Below are 19,950 nucleotides of genomic sequence, written 5' to 3' on the forward strand. Positions count from 1 at the left end.
TTGCGTTCGAATGAGCCCTTTCTCTTTATTCTAGGACAATAGGTTCGATTTTATCACCCCTGGAAAAAAAATCAAATAAATACGCATCCGTGATCTTTCTTGTGATAAAAAATTCCACAGTTTTGCAAGTGGAAGCTTGAAGCTTCTAATTTAGGTTATTCGGATACACTGAATCTGATGGTTTGATTTTCATTAAGATTCCTTGACTTTTATGGGTTATTTCCCCCTTTTTCAAAAACTAGGAAAAAAATTTCAGGCTCATAGTTATTGATGCCTAACACTAAACTTAATGAATCTTATATATTTGGAATCAGCATAGTGATTCGATTCTGTTGATCCATTTGTTGGTATCGAAATCCCGTCTTTATTTGTTTTGGTTACTATTGACCCGCATCGCTCCTTACTTACAATTTGTTACCACGAACTATTTGAAAATTATTAAGTTTAAAAATATCAATCAAATCTAATAGCATAAACAAACTTACAAAATATTAAAAGAATAGACTCTCCGTGAAAAAAAATGATAAAGCCTTCAGGTTCGTTTTGTTTATATTGTTTTTCCGGGGGGGGGGGGGGTTCATGGTAACAAACAGCAAGCAAGGAGCAATTTGATCATATAGTAATCAGTAGTATGTTACCTTATACTTTGCTTACGCCCCCGTACAAACAGGTTTTTCTGGTAGTCCTATTCTACAGGAGCATTACACCTTTGCCAAGAGGAATGAGTATAACTTGATTGGTGATTAGGATTTGAATATTTTTTAGGTTAAATCCGTGGTCTTTCATCTGTAAGTTTATTAGTAGGTTTTTTTTTTAAACTTGACTAATAGGTTTTTAAACCTATTAATACGAACGCTACATGTATTCCATTTTTTGGAACTAGGAACGAGATTGTTTGATGCTATAAGACTGGTTTCGTTTCTCGGGTTCAGTAATAGAAGGACTATGTTTTTGAAAAGGGTAATTACTTCTTTAGTTTGCGAGATTTGTGAATTTTTTGCGAAAAGATATTTGCGTAAAGGTATTGCGATGGTTAAGAATGCCTCACGGGTAATTAAAGAATGGGATGCTTGCATCAGCAATACAAAGAATAAGCTCAGAGACTTAATAGATTTGACGCTTACAAGAGAAATTGCTAGAAAGTATTCAATAGCTTAATTGAAAAGTAACGATAGAATGACATTGTGACTTGACCTAGCTTTACCTCGCCGATGTGGTCTCTATAATACATAAGTAACGTTTGAAAAATATTGTCAATTTAAAAAGAAATGGCTGAAAAGTGTTTTGAGGGGGATGTGTTGCATGGAGGGGTGAGTTGCACGAGGGTTCAGTTAAAGGGGATACAGTTGCACGGGGGAGTTTCGGTTATACAGGGGTTCAGTTACAAGGGGGAGTCAGGTGCACGGGGGTTGAGTTAAATGGGAATTGAGTTCCACGAGAGTAGTGCTTTGTCGTGGTTTAGCCGTGAGGTCCCTTACCACAACCCCAAAGGGCTCCGATCCCCACCCCAACCCCGAAGGAACCCCCCCCCCGGTCCTCAAAGGTTCTATAGGCTCCCAAAGGTTTCGTGGTTTACCTTGTAACTTTTACATTATCTTGATTTTCAAATTTCTGTTTGAAGGACTCTGTTTTTTTAAGCCAGTGTAATTTTTTCTTGACATGGTGTTCGTTCAAAAAAGCGAGAATTTCAGTTAAATAAATAATTCTTATATTTTTTCCGTTCAATTGAAGGCGAGTATTTCTGTTAAATAAATAATTGTTATACCTTTTAAAATGACTTCACGGGGTTTGAGGGGGATCTGTTGTTTTAAGCCGTTTTATTTTTTCCTAACCAAAAATTAATTTTTTTTACATGATAATTTTTGACCTTTTTTTTAAATGAAGCGGATAAGTTCAATAACCCCCCTTCTGTAAAGAAAGCATGATTGAGCGAAGATGTATTTTTGTACACACAAGTACACACATGTATACACATTGCTAGAAGGTATTCAATAGCTTACTTGAAAAGTAACGATAGAATGACATTGTGACTTGACCTAGCTTTACCTCTCCGATGTGGTATGTATAATACACAAGTAACGTTTGAAATGTATTGTCAATTTAAAAATATATGGCTGAAAAGTTTTTTGAGGGGGATGCGTTGCATAGATGGGTCAGTTGCACTAGGGTTCAGTTAAAGGGGAAACACTTGTACAGAAGTTTTGATTGTATTGGTGTTAAGTTAAAAGGGGGATTAAGTTCCACGGGGGTTGAGTTAAATGTGAATTGAGTTCCTCGAGAGTAGTGCTTTGTTGTGGTCTAGCCGTGAAGTCCCTTTCCACAACCCCACAGGGCTCCGTTCCCCCCACCCCAACCCCGAAGGAACCCCCGGTCCTCAAAGGTTCTCTAGGCCCCCAAAGGGGCCGTGGTTTACCTTGTAACTTTAACATTCTATTGATTTTCAAAGGTCCGTTTGAAGGACGCTGTTTTTAGACGGGGGCTCAGATAAAGGGGATACTGGTGCACGAGGGTTTCGGTTCTACAGGGATTCAGTCACACGGGGGATTAAGGTGCACGGGGGCTGAGTTAAATGGGATTTGAGTTACAAGAGAGTAGTGCTTTGTCGTGGTTTAGCCGTGAGGTCCCTTACCACAACCCCAAAGGGCTCCGATCCCCCCACCCCAACCCCGAAGGAACCTCCCCGTCCTCAAAGATTCTCTAGGTTCCCCAAGGGGCCGTGGTTTACCTTGTAAATTTTACATTCTCTTGATTTTCAAAGTTACATTTGAAGGACTCTTGTTTTACGGGGGTTCAGTCAAAGGGGGTACAGGTGCACGGGAGTTTCGGTTATACAGGGGTGCAGTTACAAGGAGGATTGAGTTGCACGGGGGTTGAGTTAAATGGGAATTGAGTTCCACGAGAGTAGTGCTTTGTCGTGGTTTAGCCGTGAGGTCCCTTACCACAACCCCAAAGGGCTCCGATCCCCCCACCCCAACCCCGAAGGCTCAATATGCTTTTCGTCTTTGGTATTATTTGGTTCAATGACTGTTTGATCAATGGCAGTAACGTTTGCTGGTGCTTTGTTTTTCATCGATTCATCTTTATATTCCATCGTGATTTTTCTTGACAATGCCAATTTTATTTTCCTGGCACTTTTCCTGTCTATTATCACATTATTTTTACACAGATAACAGTTTTGGCATATAGACAAGATATGCTTGAAGATATTAGTTGAAGAGTAGGCCTTTCTTTTATTGAACTTACGTTGAATGTTAATACTCGAAAGGTGACAATTTGATGTATCAGTACGTAATGTGTTACCTGCAACATTATCAAGGAGTTTTCCTCTATCATCAATGATTATTTTTATGTTGGCATTCTCTTTGAGTGCAATCATCTCTGGAGATCTCAATCTCGCATAACCACCAACAAAAGAGTTGAATTTTTTCGGTATTCCAAACAAATTTAATTCCTTACTGTCATGACAAAGCATGCATACATTTCCAATAGTGCTACCACCTGTACTTGCTTCAAAGTTTAAATACTTCTTTTTGTCAGCATTCAATGCTACAATAACCTTGTTATGTAAACACACTTTATTAAAATGATCCATATTAAATTTTTTTTTAAGGATATGACTTATGTGTTTATTGTTCAACTGCGTAAAAAATACTGATTTAATAAATGCAATAGATTAGGTAGTGTCAATAACCTGCCATATAATACTAATGGGAAAGTCAAATTATGTCTCTGACCAATCACAGCGCGTAATTGTTAGGACTGTAAGCATATTTTGACATTTTAAGTTTTGCACAAAAACCTATCATCTTGGAAGTTATTAATGTAGTTGTTAAGCAGAAAAATACTTCATCAAACTTTTATATCTTCGCTCAAGGTTGAATGGAGTTATGGCTAGGTGGATGAGTCCTAAAACCATCTGAATTCATTGTGAGGAGTCATAAAACCCCTGGAAGTCATTGAGGGGAGGAGTCATTGAACTCTCGGTAACTAATAAATTCATTAAACTTCCCAAAAAAAAATCACACGGAATATCCTCGCTTTTTGAACGAATACCATGTAAATAAGAAATCAAACGGCATAAAACAATAGAGCTCCCTCAAACCCCGTAACGTCATTCTAAATTGTATAAAAATTATTTATTTAACAGATATCCTCGCCTTCAATTGAACGTAAAAAATATAAGAATTAATTATTTAACAGAAATTCTCGCTTTTTTGAACGAACACCATGTAAATAAAAAATAACCCTGGCTTAAAAAAAGAGATTCCTAAAAACGTAAATTTTAAATGAATTTTATTTTAAAAGTTAAAAGGAAACCCCCGGCTCGTTGGGTGCCAGAGCGACCCGTGTAGGACCGGGGGGTTTCCGGGGAGTGGGGGGGGGGGGGATCGGAGCCCTTTTGAGTTGTGGTAAGGGACCTCTTTACTAAACCATGACAAAGCACTACTCTCGTGGAACTCAATTCTCTTTTAACTCAACCCCCGGGCCACTCACTCCCTCTTGTACCTGCACCCCTGTATAACCAAAACTCCCGTGCAACTTTATCCCCTTTAACTGAACCCCTCGTAAAACAACAGAGTCCTTCAAACGGAACTTTGACAATCAAGAGAATGTAAATGTTACATGGTAAACCCCGGCCCCTTTGGGAGCCTTGATACTTTTGAGGACGGGGGGGTTCGTTGGGGGTTGGGGTGGGGGTATCGGAGCCCTTTGGGGTTGTGGTAAGGGTCCTCTCGGCTAAACCACGACAAAGCACTACTCTCATGGAACTCAATTACCATTTAACTCAGCCCCCGTGCAACTGAACCTCCCTTGTAACTTAATCCCTGGATAACCAAGACCCTCGGGCACCAGTATCCCTTTTAACTGAGCCCCCGGATAAAAACAGAGTCCTTCAAACGGAACTTTGAAAATCAAGAGAATGTAAAAGTTACAAGGTAAACCACGGCCCCTTGGGGGGCCTAGAGAACCTTTGAGGACCGGGGGTTCCTTCGGGGTTGGGGTGGGGGGATCGGAGCCCTTTGGGGTTGTGTTAAGGGACCTCACGGCTAAACCACGACAAAGCACTACTCTCGTGGAACTCAATTCTCCTTTAACTGAACCCTCGTTCAACTGACCCCCCCTTGTATCTGATCCCGTGTCTAACCAACACCCCCCGAGCACCGGGCTCCCCTTGAACTGACCCCGCGGGCGACTCACCCCTCCCTGCAACCCGTCCCCCAAAAAACCCTTCAGCCAGGTCTTTTTAAATTGACAATATTTTTCAAACTTTACTTATGTATTATACAGACCACATCGGCGAGGTAAAGCTAGGTCAAGTCACAATGTCATTCTATCGTTACTTTTCAATTAAGTTATTGAATACTTTCTAGCAATGTCTATTGTAAGCGTCAAATCTATTAAGTATCTGAGCTTATTCTTTGTATTGCTGATGCAAGCATCCCATTCTTTAATTACCCGTGAGGCATTCTTAACCATCGCAATACCTTTACGCAAATATCTTTTCGCAAAAAATTCACAAATCTCGCAAACTAAAGACGTAATTACCCTTTTCAAGAACATAGTCCTTCTATTAATGAACCCATGAAACGAAACCAGTCTTATAGCATCACACAATCTCGCTCCTAGTTCCAAAAATTGAATGCATGTAGCGTTCGTAGTAATAGATTTAAAAACCTATTAGCCAATTTAAAAAAAAAGAAAAACCTACTAATCAAATTTCAGATGAATGACCACGGATTTAACCTAAAAAATATTCAAATCCTAATCACCAATCAAGTTATGCTCGTTCCTCTTGGCAAAGGTGTAATGACCAGTAAAATAGGACTACCTACCAGAAAATCCTGTTTGGTACGGGGGCGTTGTAGAATTCAATAGATGGACTATACTGGTATGCGTTAGACAAACTTTACGGGACTTTACTAATATTTAAATACATTAAAATACTCAATAATACTTCTTTGAATTATTGCAGGAAGGATTTCATAGACTGTTGAACTCACCCATGACCTGACTAAGCCCCAGGTGATAATATATAGTTTATATTATATAGTTTATACTATATTATATTATATAGTTTATAGTTTATACTATATAATATATAGTTCTCATTAATTTTCTATGTACAGCGCTTAATTTATTCTATACATCTTTTAAGGATTCTAGTCACTTTTATGGTTAATCTGCAACTTTTTTGGTTGTTAATTAAAGGACAAACCAATGAATAGAACTTACTAGTTTCATAATGATTGCTAACATGATCTTCTTTGAACTCTAGACAAGAACTACAATTGTTATGGGCTCATGGTTCAGCCTTACAAGTAAATCTCTATCCTTTCACTTTATCATAAGTTAGTCCTTATTAATCTTCTCCCTGACCTTAAGTCCATTGCGAACCTTGTCGAAGTTCAACATTATTCAGCAAGTGCAATTTTATTAAAAATTTTCTTATACATTTATTTATGGTTTTATCGTTACATATATCAAATAAAAATCAGTTTTTTCTTTCAAATGAAGCAGTGATGGGGAGAAGTTGAACAGATACTGTCCTGTTGATTATTGGGGTAGCTGACCCTTTAAACCTCCTGCTCAGTGCTCTGAAGTTGGCCTTGTGGTTTCCTGAAAGCATTTTAGAATACACAAAATGTAGCCGGTTGACGATTGCCAGTATTTTATTTATTGATTGCCTTTCAAAACTTCTGAAAAGAAGAATTAACAGATTAATTATATAGGATAAGATTTAACAGACAGCGAGTAGAGCCAAATAAGTGTTTTCATTCTCAAACTACTGTAATGAAACAGTTATACTTTTTATCGCATTGCGCCAATTTTAAGTGTTGCAATAAAAAGTAAAATTTTAGCGCAGACAGAAGTTTCAAGTTCTTCAGTTCCATTTGAAAACCATTTGTTTTTATTTGTGTTTTTTATTATTGTTATATTCAAGATCTCTCCTCTCTATGCTGGATTTTCGCAACAAATTTCGAACTCAGCTGTTTTCTTTTCCAGTACTTAATTTTGCAAACTATCGCTAGTCGTTAAAACCCGCAGTTTCCGCAATAAGGGGGAAGCTGCCACTCCTCTCAGCACCCTTGTTGGCCGCGTAGCCAATTTCCATTCCTCTAAATTAAAAGAGTAATGTTCCCTTCGCTCCTTCCTTATCTGAAGGACTGTCTTGAAGTTGCAAGTACGGTGAAAGAAGGTGACAAATACGGTGCAAATACGGCAAAGAATGAGTTAATAGTCATAAGACATTTTCTAGGACTGCAAAAATATTCACTGGCCTTTCTTAACAGTTGTTGCGCCTGTGCATACTTTATCTTCCAAACCATCTTGTGGTGCTAGGCGTATTCCCCCTGGAAAATCCTCTTGGAAAATTCCTCCGTGGTGAACTCCTCAGAAAATTCCCCATGGTAAATTCCCCCTGTGAAAATCCTACGACAATTCGAAGTTTTTGAGCAAAACAGACATCCCAAATTTTTATTTGATATCATAGGGGTTTAAGGAGGTCCGGATGACAGGAAACAAACCGAAGGGAAGATTGATTGCCCTCCAATAGCTTTAGGCCTTTAAAAAGGACACAGGAACTATCATTTCCAATCGAATGAGATTTCTTCATGTCTCTAAGATAGTCATTTTAATTCGCAGTGGGTGGGAGAAAAGTTTTTGGTACTTTTCTCGCCCTTTTTACTGCATTTTGAGGAAAACGCCTTTTTTTATTTTGCTTCTGCATTGGGTTCCCCCAAGCTCAAAACATCATATAAGTCTTAGGTCAATCGAAGAAAATCGATCCTTTTATGAGTCCCTTTTGTTAAAGGAAGGACCAATTACAAAGGGACAAATTCTTTGAATATTTTTTTTTTGCGCAGTTGGGTCCTTTGCCCAAGGATTTACAGCTGTAAGTTTCAGATTGATCAGGATAAACAGGGTTTTTGTTTTATTTCAGGGTCCCTAGGCCCTCTCCGTTCCCAGAACAAAATGTTGATGATCTGTTTGACCAAGAAATTAATCCCTGAACGTGTCACGCAACTGGACTCCCATGATTAAACATGCTCTCCGTTTTTTTACTATAAAATATATAAGTAAAGAATTGACAGTTTGTCTGATTTACAGCCCTTGTCTGAGTGGCTATGGGATTCTGTCATCCTTAGACTCAAATTTAATATATTTTCAACTATTCTGAACAAAATTAGTGCACCAACACGTTGATCAGATGTCTTAAGAGGTCACAAAAGTACCGGGCATAAATAAAAGGTACTGAAACTCTCAATTTCCAAAAAAAGCCCTGGGTTGACGGCTCTCCAACCACTTTTGACCTTTAAAAATCCACTAGAACTCTCAATTTCTGATTGAATCAGCACCCTCCGAAGTTCCTATGATGATAAGGTGGGAGGGTGAGGAGGGGGCAAAAAATTGATAAAATAAGATCTAGCACCAATAGAAACTGTTCTATTGCTACACTTTTGAGTATGATATTTTGAGATATAGCTCGGTGATATCTTTTCTTCTTATTGTAAAAGAGCTTTCCTTGGTAGTCCCAAGGTGCCCTTTACTGTTTTCTCTGCCTGAAAACAGCTCCCGCCAGCTTCACATCAGCTTGGGCATGCAACAGCTTCTCAAAAGAGGAGCTAGAATCCCCCACCGCTAGCTAGCCATTGTTGGCAAGCGACACTTCATTGACAGAACCGATACTCGCAAGAGAACCTCTTTCTCCACACTAGGGGCTGCTCCTCAAGGGATTGTTCTTATGGCATTGTTAGTGATTAATATGTCCAAGGGGATTTATCCCCCCTTGAGTATGACTTTGGTAGCCATTATTAGCTTCACTCCATCCAATCTTAGTTGCGTATTCTACAACAACACCCTGCCTTGTGGCCAGTAGCTGGAAACTACTACTGATGAAACTAGCAGTAGTAGGCCCCTACCTGTGCCTACTACTCTCAGCGAGACCAGAAGAGGATGGTCATCATTACTCTCAAATTTTGATGAGGCCAATTGGGTTAGACTTAACGACAAGATATGTGTATATAACTGCATATTTTAGATTTTACCACAGTAAAGTATGGGTTTTTGCCAGTTTTTTTTGCCGCAAAACAGAAATTTTGGTTTGAACAGGGCCAAAATGATAAAAAGTGAAAATTCGGCATAGAACCATCGAAAAACTATATGGACATTCTTCCAGTTAAAGAGATAATTCTGCCACAGGATGCAACATTTGTCCCTAAACATGTACACAGTTCATAAAAAATAAAGGGCTATTGTAAAGACATAGCCTATGCATAGTATGGCTAACGACTATACAGGATTGCATTCCATCAAACTATCTATTGGGCGGAGGGAGGGGGGGGGGGGGTAGAAGGTCAAGGAGGTGGAAAATTATAGAGTATTAGCGGCAGTTTTTCTTATAAATTAAATTTAAAAAAAAAACAAGTTGTTTTAGCTGAAAGTAAGGAGCGACATTAAAACTTAAAACGAACAGAAATTATTCCGTATGTGAAAGGGGCTGTCCCCTCCTCAATGCCTCGCTCTTTGCGCTAAAGTTTTTTTTTGTTTTAAAAAATAAAGTTGTGAGACAGAGTCTAACTTTAGCGTAAAGCGCGAGGCGTTGAGGAGGGGACAGCCCCGTTCATATACAGAATAATTTCTGTTCCTTTTAAGTTTTAATGTCGCTCCTTACTTTCAGTTAAAAAACTTGTTTTTTTTATTTAATTTCTGAATGTTTTTAAATTAATGCAGATTTGATTTTGGGTCCCCGTACATGAATAATTAAAACGAAATTTGCATATTAATTTTACTTTTTTTGGCTAAATGGCTTTCTCGAAATTTTGTTCTGACGTAACTTGCGAGTTAACTTACATAACGAGCTTCTATATTCGTATTTTTTTATTACGTATATTAGGGACTTTGCCCCCTAGTCAATACCTTACTCTTTACGCTATGTTCGAATTTTGTTCGAATCACAAATCCCTGAATCACAAAGGCTGGTTGATTAGAATAGATAGTTCTTTGAAAGTACTAAAAAAATTTTAGCGTAAAGAGGGAGGTATTGACTAAGGGGTGAACCCCCTCCCTCTACATAATAATTTCTGTTTGTTTTAAGTTTTAATGTTGCTCCTTTCTTTCATGTTGAAAACACTTTTTATTTTTTATTTAATTTCTGATCGTTTTTTAAATAATGCTGGGAAATCCGGCACCCCCGTCATAGAAATGTCCCTTCCTCCAAGGAAACATCCTCCTTGTAAAGACCCTCCCCCATAATCCCCTCCTCTGACTCCCCACCAGAAAAAAATCCCTTCTGATGCTTCTCATTAACCAATAATATATGCAAACCACTGTATATAGATAATAATATATTTATACAGTGATATAATGTCTATTATCTTTATACATTGATGTAAACAATGGGCAAAGTTCATAACTTGCAGCCCTTCCCCCAGGAACTGTGGGGGATTAAGTCATCCTCAAAGACACATTTATTAGATTTTCGACTACGGTATGCTGAAAAAAATGGCTATCTCAAAATTTTGATTGGGTGACTTCGGGAAATAAAATGAGCGTGGGAGGGGTCCAAGGTGCCCTCCAATTTTTTCGTTCACTTAAAAAGGACACTAGAACTTTTCATTTCCGTTCGAATTAGCCCTCTCACGATGTTCTAGGACTACTGGATCGATAAGATTACCCCTGGAAAAAAAAAAACACGCATCCGTGATCTTTCTTCTGGCAAATAATACAAAATTCCACATTTTTGCAGATAGGATCTTGAGACTTCTATAGTAGGGTTCTCTGATACGCTGAATCTGATGGTGTGATTTTCATTAAAGTTCTATGACCTTTTGTTTCCCCTTTTTTCAAAAATAAGAAAAATTTTCTCAGGCGTGTAACTTTTGATGGGTAGGACTAAACTTGATGAAACTGATATATTGAAATTAGCATAAAAATCGGATTCTTTTGATGCACCTATTGGTATCAAAATTCCGCTTTCTAGAGTTTCGGTTACTAATGAGCCGGGTCGCTCCTTACCTACAGTTCGTTACCACTAACGGTTTGATGTATTTTTATGTAAGAATGCTCATTTGTTAATTTTTTTTTATTTTGTTTGTTGGGATTAGATAGTGGCTTTTTTGCAATTAAAAAAAAAGAAAATAGAACCCACGAAAGAAGTTGTCCAAAGAAAGGTTAAGAGCCATGTTCAAACCCAAAACGAGCAGAAATGAAGTCATACAATAATATAAATTTAAAAACTAACATAAATCAAAATGAATCATAAAGTAAAACTGAGCACGAATAGGAATTGCCACAAATAAGAAAAGGGCTGCCGCACCTCAAACCCTCCCAAGGCCAGTGCGTCAGTCAACCGTAGATTTTTTTTTGATTTTTTTTTTAAATACTTTTGCTTCAAGATTTTGGGTGGATTCCAAGGGGGATTTTATTTATAGAGTTTGAAAAATCTGCTTGATTTTTCATCTTCTCTAAGGCTGAAGCTGCTGACGCCTTTGAATATGCGCTTAACCTAATCCACCATTTTATTAATAATCTTCCATGTTTTCTTTTTTTTCAATTTTTTTAAATAACATGTCAAGGTAATTTTTTAGAAAAGAGTTGTGTTTTATTATTTACAAATGTTTGCGCCAGGGCTCGATACAACTAGCATTTTCGTAATAAGAGTGTTGTTATCACTAAGGTCCCCTCCGGGCCAGTTTTGTACCCAGAAAGTTTTATGCATAGAAAAGTAATTTTTGGTCTATTTGTGGTGTCAAGAAACGAAAAAATAATTTTTCTCACCATTTTACCTCCTCTCAAGCTCTTTTCACCAGTGCACATGCCAGTAATTTTTTGGCTGACCGGAGTGAAAGAAAATTACGCCTGTTTTGGCGTGATGACTAGCATATAGCTGCAACTTACATTAAAAGGACGTAATACGTATATCGTCAGATTCAATAGTCAAACGTCAAACGATTACTGGGTCTAAACTTACTTTAAAAAAAGCAAAATTTTCTATTTCTACACGTTTGAAATATTTGTTAAGCATCGGTTTCCATATAAAAAAAAAAAAAAAAATACTAAGTAAACCGTCAAAATTCAATTCAGTGAATAGTAAAGCTGATTCTCAGTTAACAAATGATAGCGAAACTGTTGTCTTTCATTGAAGCACTAAAATCCTACGAATAACAAACAGAAAATTTCTTTGGGAATATAAACTTAAAGATTCTGATTTGACCACTCTTGCGGGATCCAGAAAGTTTCTAAGTCAATTTGTTTTTAAATTAAGTGTTTTTTTTGTAACGTTATCCCCGCCGTAGCTTGGTTGTCTCAATGCACCCGACATGTCAAGGCAAACAATCTACATACTTCAGATTTTTTTTTTTTAATAATATATCATTTTTTTTTACATATGTTTTATGCTATTTAGTATATTCTATTTTTTCAGCTATGGATGTGTGGTGGTAAAGTTGAAATAGCACCATGTTCCCATGTGGCTCATATATTTCGAAAGCAATCTCCATACACCTACCCAAGAGAGGGCGGAGTAACCTCAGTTTTGTATGGTAACCTCGCAAGAGTTGCTTTAGTTTGGATGGATGAATGGAAAGACTTCTTCTTTAAGCTAAACGAAGGTATTGTGCTTGTTTCAGGATTTTAGCCTCTAATTCCCTTTTCGAGTCGTCCAAAGTTAATAATTGACTTTAACGATATGAAGCGTGGGGTATCTTGACTTTCTTTATCTAAATCTACGGTACTTGTGTATATTATGGTACACACTATAGAAGTGAAGTTAGATTAATCCTAATAAAATATACTAAAATATGATGAAAATGTAATACTTTAGAAACAAATTTGGGCTATATGTTTGCACATTAGATGGGCGGGGGTAAAGTACAGCGGATCTGCATGCAAAATATGTTAACTAAAATTATTCTGCGTATTATGAAGTAAGGATTGTTTTCTAACTTCACCCTGTCCAAATGCTTTAACCCCCCCCCCCCCTGATGTGCAAATAGATAGCCCAAATTATAATATTCCAATGTATTCTGTCGCCCGTCACTTGTTTTCAACCACAGTTTATAGAATTATCCAGTAAGTTTATCGCAGATCATTTCTGGTCTTCGTTCTTGGTGCGAACAAAAAGCTCCTCCCACTTATTTCTGCATTAGCGGGAATGCGGGTTAGTCTGTTTCCCATTGTTTCCAACAAAGTGCTTTATTCGTAATAGCGGGTTTCCACTTGTTTCCGATTAGATCACAGTCTGACTTGTCTACCCATGAAAAAATCTGACTTCGCTTATGCTTATATCTGCAAAAACGTTTTCCGGAGCACTCGCACCCCGATCCGGGTTTTTATAAGGGGTGAGATAGAGAATGATCATACTGGATAATTATATAAACTGTGTTTTCAACTGAGCGCAAGTTAATTGTCTTTTAATGCAGAGAGATAAAACCGGTGTATTCTCGAGTATGTACCATTATGTACACAAGTACCAAATTTATATCTACAGCTAAATTTATGCCTGTCTGCTGTAGTTGAAAGTTGGTGACTTATTGTACAAGCATCAATTGAAAATAAGAAGTTAGAACTAAAGATGGTTTTCTGGCGGTTATTTATTTTTCTTTTTTAGAAATCATGGTTATTAGGCCTTCAAAAAATGGCCAGAATATTCCTGTATTAATTGCTTTATTCGCCCGGTGTTTTTTTGCAAGCAAGGAAATAAGACTCGTGCTGGTGAAAAATAATTTATCGATGAAAAAAGATATTAGTTGAGAGCAAAATACCATTTTGCTTGTAAAACACCCAATAGTGTAGGGTATTCACAAAAAATGCCAAGTTAGAGCTCATTTTTTTCCCAAAGCCAAAGTAGATGGGTTCATTCGAAATTAGTCGATAAATGCTCTGAAATCCAAATATTTCTTAAAATAAGGGTCAGTAGGAATGTGTAAGAATGAAATCGATGCTTGATGAAGCGTTCTATAACCGTGCCATGCCATCTTTGTTAAATAGCCCTCTTTATATAGGATATCTGTACAGATATTACAGAGGATAGAATAAGGCCCAAGTCTATCAGTAGATCAGAGGCAACGCTATAGCGTTGCCTATAGTAAAGGCCATACGGCTCCAGTGTTTTATTATTTATTTATTATTTATATTTTTTTTCCAGAGGCACTTCATATGGAATGGGTCGTCGTAGAAACCTCAAAGGGGGCTCATTTGATTATAAACCGAGAGTTCTAGTGCCCTTTTTAAGGGACAAAAGTGATTGGAAGGCAACTAACACCCCGTCCACGCCCACCAATTCCCCAAACACATCCACTCAAAATTTTAAGATAGCCATTTTGTTCAACGTAGTTGATTTCCAGATAGAAACTATGTTTTTGAGGAGGACACGCCCCACCGCCCTCAGGGCATGGGTTGTAAGTTATGCCCTGGGGGCAAATAAGGTTTTTATATAAAGCCTTGTCGTAGAAACTTCAAAAAGGACTAATTTAACTGGAAATTGAGGGGAGTAGTGCCCTTTTTAACTCTCGACAGAGATTGGAGGCCAACTAATGCCCCTCTCACACCCGCCTTTTTCCAATACATATCCACTCAGATCCACTAGACTGTCAATTTGTTCAACGTAGTTGAAAATTCCGGAAATTAGGTCTTTGAGGATAACAACCTCCCCCACTCACAGCCCTCAGGGAAAGGATTATAAGTTATGCCCTGGGGCATATAAGGTTTTTATAGAAAGTGTTGTCTTAGAAACTTCAGAAAGGGCTCATTCGATTGGAAATTTGAACGGATAGTACCCTTTTTAATAGTCGAAAGTGATTGGCAGGCAACTAACACCCCTTCCACGCCCACCATATCCCTAAACACATCCAATAAAAATTTTGAGAGAGTCATTTTGTTCAACGTCGTAGAAAGTTCTGGAAATTATATGTCTGATCAGGACACTCCCACCACAGTCATCAGGGTAAGGGTTATTAGTTATGCCCTGGGGGCATGTATGGTTCTTATGGAAGGAATATTCTTATAAAATTCAGAGAGGGCTCGTTTGATTGGAAATTGAAAGTTCTAGTTCAATTTTTAAGTGTTAAAAGATATCGGAGGGTAAACAGCCCCCCCCCCCAAATCCTTTTTTCCCAATCGCATCCGATAAAAATTTTGAGATAGCTATTTTGTTAAAAATAGTTCAAAGATCATTATAACAAAAAGTCCAGTGTCGACACAACCCCCCAGGGCCCAGGGGCAGGCGTTGTAAGTTATGCCCTGCGACATATATGGTTCTTATGAAAGGGATTCTCGTATAAACTTCAGAGATGGCTCAAAAATTGGTTTTCAGTTAAGCGCCAATGACGCAGTAGGATTTAGACTTTTACAGTGAGAGAAGGAGGTGATACCCAAACTCTTGTTTATTGTAATCTTTGTTCGTTTCAAACTTGATTTGCATATTCAATTTAAGTTTCACTCGTTTTAAAATTTATTTATTAATTTAAAGTAATATCTATTGTATGTTTTTTTGCATTGATTGTTTTTTTAATTTCTGTTCGTTTAAAGTTTCATTTATGCTTCAATAGGAACATATCTTTTTTCGTTTTAAGATTGATATTGATATTCAATCTAAGCATTACTCGCTTTAAGATCTATTTATTCATTTATATTATTACTTGTTGTATGTTTTTTCCTATGATTGTTTATTTAATTTCTGTTCTTTTTGGGCTTCATTTATTCTTTAATAGTAATTTCTGGTTGTTTTGAGTTTGAATTTTAACAGGTATTAGTATCTGCTGAGCTTAAGTTTAAAATGGCCTTTACTTTTCTTTGAAAAACTTATTTTTCGGAAAGTTTTTTTTTTAAATTAATTTATAGTAAGAGAGCAGCTTATGTGGATTTAACATGTCTTAAGACTGCTCAAAGTGAGTACCTCTTTTCTCTAAAATCGTTGTGCAGCCAGGTGACTGTGGTTGGGTAGGTCCAAAAGTTCAGGGTGGTATCCTTCACTTTTTTACTTTTAACTCAATGATATCAAATCTTTATAGCTTCTATCTATGATTTATTTCCTAGTTTTTTTTTTGTTAAATGTAAAATATATCTTTAATTTTATTAGAAGTAAATTATATAAGAATTCTATTTATATTTTATAAGAACATGAGGAATCTACCATTTTGTACAAGGTAACTTTTGTATTTTGAGCTTTGCTCCACCATTTGTATTCGGGTACCTCGGTACCTCTATTTCTTGTTAAGTCTTGAGGATTTTCTTGGAGGTGGTCAAAAGACTAGCTTCAGACAGTATGGGTTGGAGGGGCTGTGTTCGTTAGTGAGCAGGTCTCGGGTGACTTATCGCTTTGAAAAAGTGCATTGGGGACTCTACTAAATTTTCCCTTCATAAACTCGATAAATCTCCATTTGTAGTTCAATAATGTCCATCCTGTTAGGAATGCTTTTTTGTAAACTTGATTGATTTTTGCAATATTAGATCTGTTTATATTGGCTGTTGAGTGCTTTGCAATAGTTTGTTTGGCACTATTCTGTGACACGAGGATGCAGGTTTTAGAACCGCTTTTTCGACCTTTTATTCTACGAAAACGTCTCGTTTAACGTCTCGTAGAACGTCTCGTGAATTTTAAAACGTCTCGTAGAACGTGTTTTACGACCTTTTAATGTTAGGATGGTGGATTATTTTGCCATGTGTTCACTTATTTGAATTTATAAATGGATTGAGCAGAACATCTGCTAAAATAACAAAGTTTTAGAAAAACACATTATCTCTCTTTCTCTTTCTCTCTTTCCCCGTGCTCTACCCACATGGTCTCTTTCCTGTGTCAAAGTGATCTACGGGGGGCGTCGCTTGAAGCTGGCTCATGTCTTCCTAAATATATACTAAATACTTGTCTGAACATATATTTTTTAAATTATCTTTGAAGCTCCTTGATATTTTTAATCTCTCAGCAGCACTTTATGATAGTTTAATTTCTTCTAATCTCAAGTTGTAGCCCATGCAATAAATTTTCCAGTTTAATTTAGCTATTTCATACCTGATATGTATAACAATGTTGGTAATTAAGAAGTCTTAAACGCTTTCTAGAATAAATTATAAGTGAATGAATCAAATAATTCCGAGAAGCATAATTTTCATATCCTTGAAACTACTCAAAAATCAGCTCATGACCTGCTTGCCGTAAGGGAAGCTCTAAGACTAACTAGATTACTTTTGTGGTGATAATACTTCCCCATGGGACATTCCTGAATTGAAAATTATGATAAATAACCCCTTTGTTTAAGTTTACTTCTAATCTTGTATGTAAAGGAGTACTCTGCTCTCGGTCTATTTCTTGAATACTAAACAATTGCTTCATTTAACTCCAAGCCTTTCAAAATACTTGATTGTTCGATGTCGTTTAGCTTTTAGTTGACTAGATATTTGTGAGGGGCTATTGACTTGTCAACTCCATTGTACACCCTTGCAAGGGTGCTGGCAGAAAACTTTCCAAGGGGACAGACGCCAAAACAGCAGTGGTAGTTGGGTGACAGGGAATATATTTTCGTAGGAATAAGTTTTTTTTAATACTTATAGGAAAAAACTCTCAAACAAAAAGAACATTTAAATTGCTTGGAAAATGAAACAAAATACAGTAAATTTTGAACGACAAGGATTCCTGGCAAAGATATAAATTTATTCAATCAATAATATATTTGATTATTATGCATTTAATCTAAAAATAAAATCAAACTCAAACCAAAATTACAGAAAGATTTATTGCTTTGGTAGATTGTAATAGATGTAGAATTGTCTTTTAACGTTTTGACTTTATAACGGCCATGTAAAATGTACCTCTTTCATAACAGGACAATTCTCCCCCTCGAACTTAAATCCTTTATACATGCAGACATTAAAAAAAATAGAATTGTGAAAAAAAAAAAACTTACTATCCAGCTGTCAAATTGACCCTCTTTCTTTTTATTTTCCTATTCAACTAAATAAAATGAACAGGTTCAAAAAATTCCGACACAAGAGAAACTTATCAAATAGTTTGCTATAAAAAAAAACTGGAAGTAAAAAGTGACATGGACCAACGTTCATGATAATTGAAAATGTACTGCTCATGACCATAGTTAAACTTGCAGTATGGGATGTTTTTACTGATTCTTAATCTGTCCAATTTATTTAGTTTATTGTTACCGACCCAAAACCAAAAATATGAGAAACTTTGCCTGATTTTGAAAAAAGGGGAAACACCCCAAAAAAGCAAATGATCTTATTGAAATTCTTTTATTAGATACGTCATATCAGAGAACCCTATCAAGCTCCAATCTTCAAAATGTGGAATTTCCTTTTTTTTTCAGAAAAAACATCGTCGATGCATGTTTATTTGTTTTGTTTTTACCAGGGGTGATTGTGTCAAACCGAAGGTCCAAGATAAATGGTAGGGAGCTCATTCAAACGTAAATTTAAAGCTCTTTTGTAAGTGATCATAAAGATTGGGCCAGGGGAAAGTCTTGTTTTCTGACACTGTAGGGCACCAAATTACGACTTTACTCTAAAGAGGACGAATTTGCAATCAATTTAAAATTCTGAGAAGCTGATTTAAAAGTGTCAATAACTATATTTTAGGCTTCCCAGTTACAAATAAAGTATTTTCACACGGTGGCACTATTGGATTCAACCAATTTGATTCGCTTTATTTGTAATGAATTTAGGTTACGTTTGGTAATCTGTAATTGCGTATCAGCTATAATGCGGGGGGATGGGGGTGAGTCATTGTTTAGTTGGGGATCGGTTAGATTCCTAAAAAATACATTTTAATGGAAAAGCTGCCTACTCTTCATGAGGCTTCAGATAAACGTTGAAAGAGGTAGGGGGGGGGTAGTAATTAATTAAAATGTTTCTCTATTCAGCTAAAACGTTACATTCCCATATCTACCAGCACAGAGGTGGAAAAGGCAAGGCAGGCCCTGATCAGCCCCAGCAAGAATTTTCTTTGGAGTGGGAAAAACTGCTATAGAAATTAAATTTTCAATAGTTAGAAATGTTAATATTTTTGTTTGTCTATTTATATGAAGTGCTTCAATGTATTTAAACAAATGTATGTAAGGTATTTATCGATAAGAAAATCCTATTGTAGAGGTTGTGATGGCTTCAGTTATGTAGAAGATCAAAAGCTTCACAGAATTTCCATCAATAATACAAACAATAATACTCCTTTTCATCCAACCGAAATTCTTTAGTAGTAATATTAACAAGGACTTTTTACCAAAATTGCTATTCATTGACAATTTTTGAAGTATATTCGAATTTTATCCAAAACTGAAATTCCAAATTTAAATGTAGGACGGTACTAATCAACGCAAACTTATTGATTTATAAATTTTAAAAGCGATTAACTAGGGATTTAAGGGGCCGGTACCTCAAATTATATCTTGGTTAGGCCTGGGTATGATTTGGAAAACAATCAGAAATTAAATAAAAAAAAGGAAGTTTTCAATTGAAAGCAAAAACAGATTTGAAACCTATTGAACAGATTATTCTTTAAATGGAGGGGGCTGTCTCCTACTTAGCTCCTTACTCTTTACTATGAAGTTTGGCTTTTGACCAAATTTTTAAAGAAGATTTGCAATTGGAAAAAAAAAGTTTTTTCAAAGCACTTAAAAACTTTGTTTTGTGAGCAAGGTGTTGAGAAGGGGGCAGTCCCCCTTATATATAGAGTAATTTCAATAGGTTTTAAGTTTTAAACTTGCTCCTTACTTTAGTTGAAAAACCTTTTCTATTTGTTTAATTACATTTCATGAAACTGTAAAGTTTTATCAATACAATACTTTTGATAACGCAGAAAAAACGATCAACATTTCAATGATTTCTGTTTGGATTTTGATGTGTAATCAGAGAGTTCGTGGTAACGAACTGTAAGTAAGGAGCGACCCGGCTAAATAGCAATAAAAACTCTAAAAAACGGAATACAAATTTTGATACCAATAGACA

At 36.5% G+C, this 19,950-nt stretch overlaps 1 protein-coding gene across 1 annotated transcript in view; it reads left to right on the forward strand.

Annotated features, from left to right (window-relative positions):
* LOC148956195 (polypeptide N-acetylgalactosaminyltransferase 3-like) overlaps positions 1-19,950 on the forward strand; it is a 122,897-nt gene that overhangs the window by 78,617 nt on the left and 24,330 nt on the right. The window contains exon 6 of the mRNA XM_089089707.1: positions 12,425-12,611. Coding sequence (XP_088945833.1) covers positions 12,425-12,611 — 187 coding nt within the window. The remainder of the gene's footprint in view (positions 1-12,424; positions 12,612-19,950) is intronic.

This window comes from Artemia sp. Qi Xiang Cuo, chromosome 1 (assembly GCF_049724085.1).
Source record: "Artemia sp. Qi Xiang Cuo chromosome 1, ASM4972408v1, whole genome shotgun sequence".
Classification (NCBI taxonomy): Eukaryota; Metazoa; Arthropoda; class Branchiopoda; order Anostraca; family Artemiidae; genus Artemia; species Artemia sp. Qi Xiang Cuo.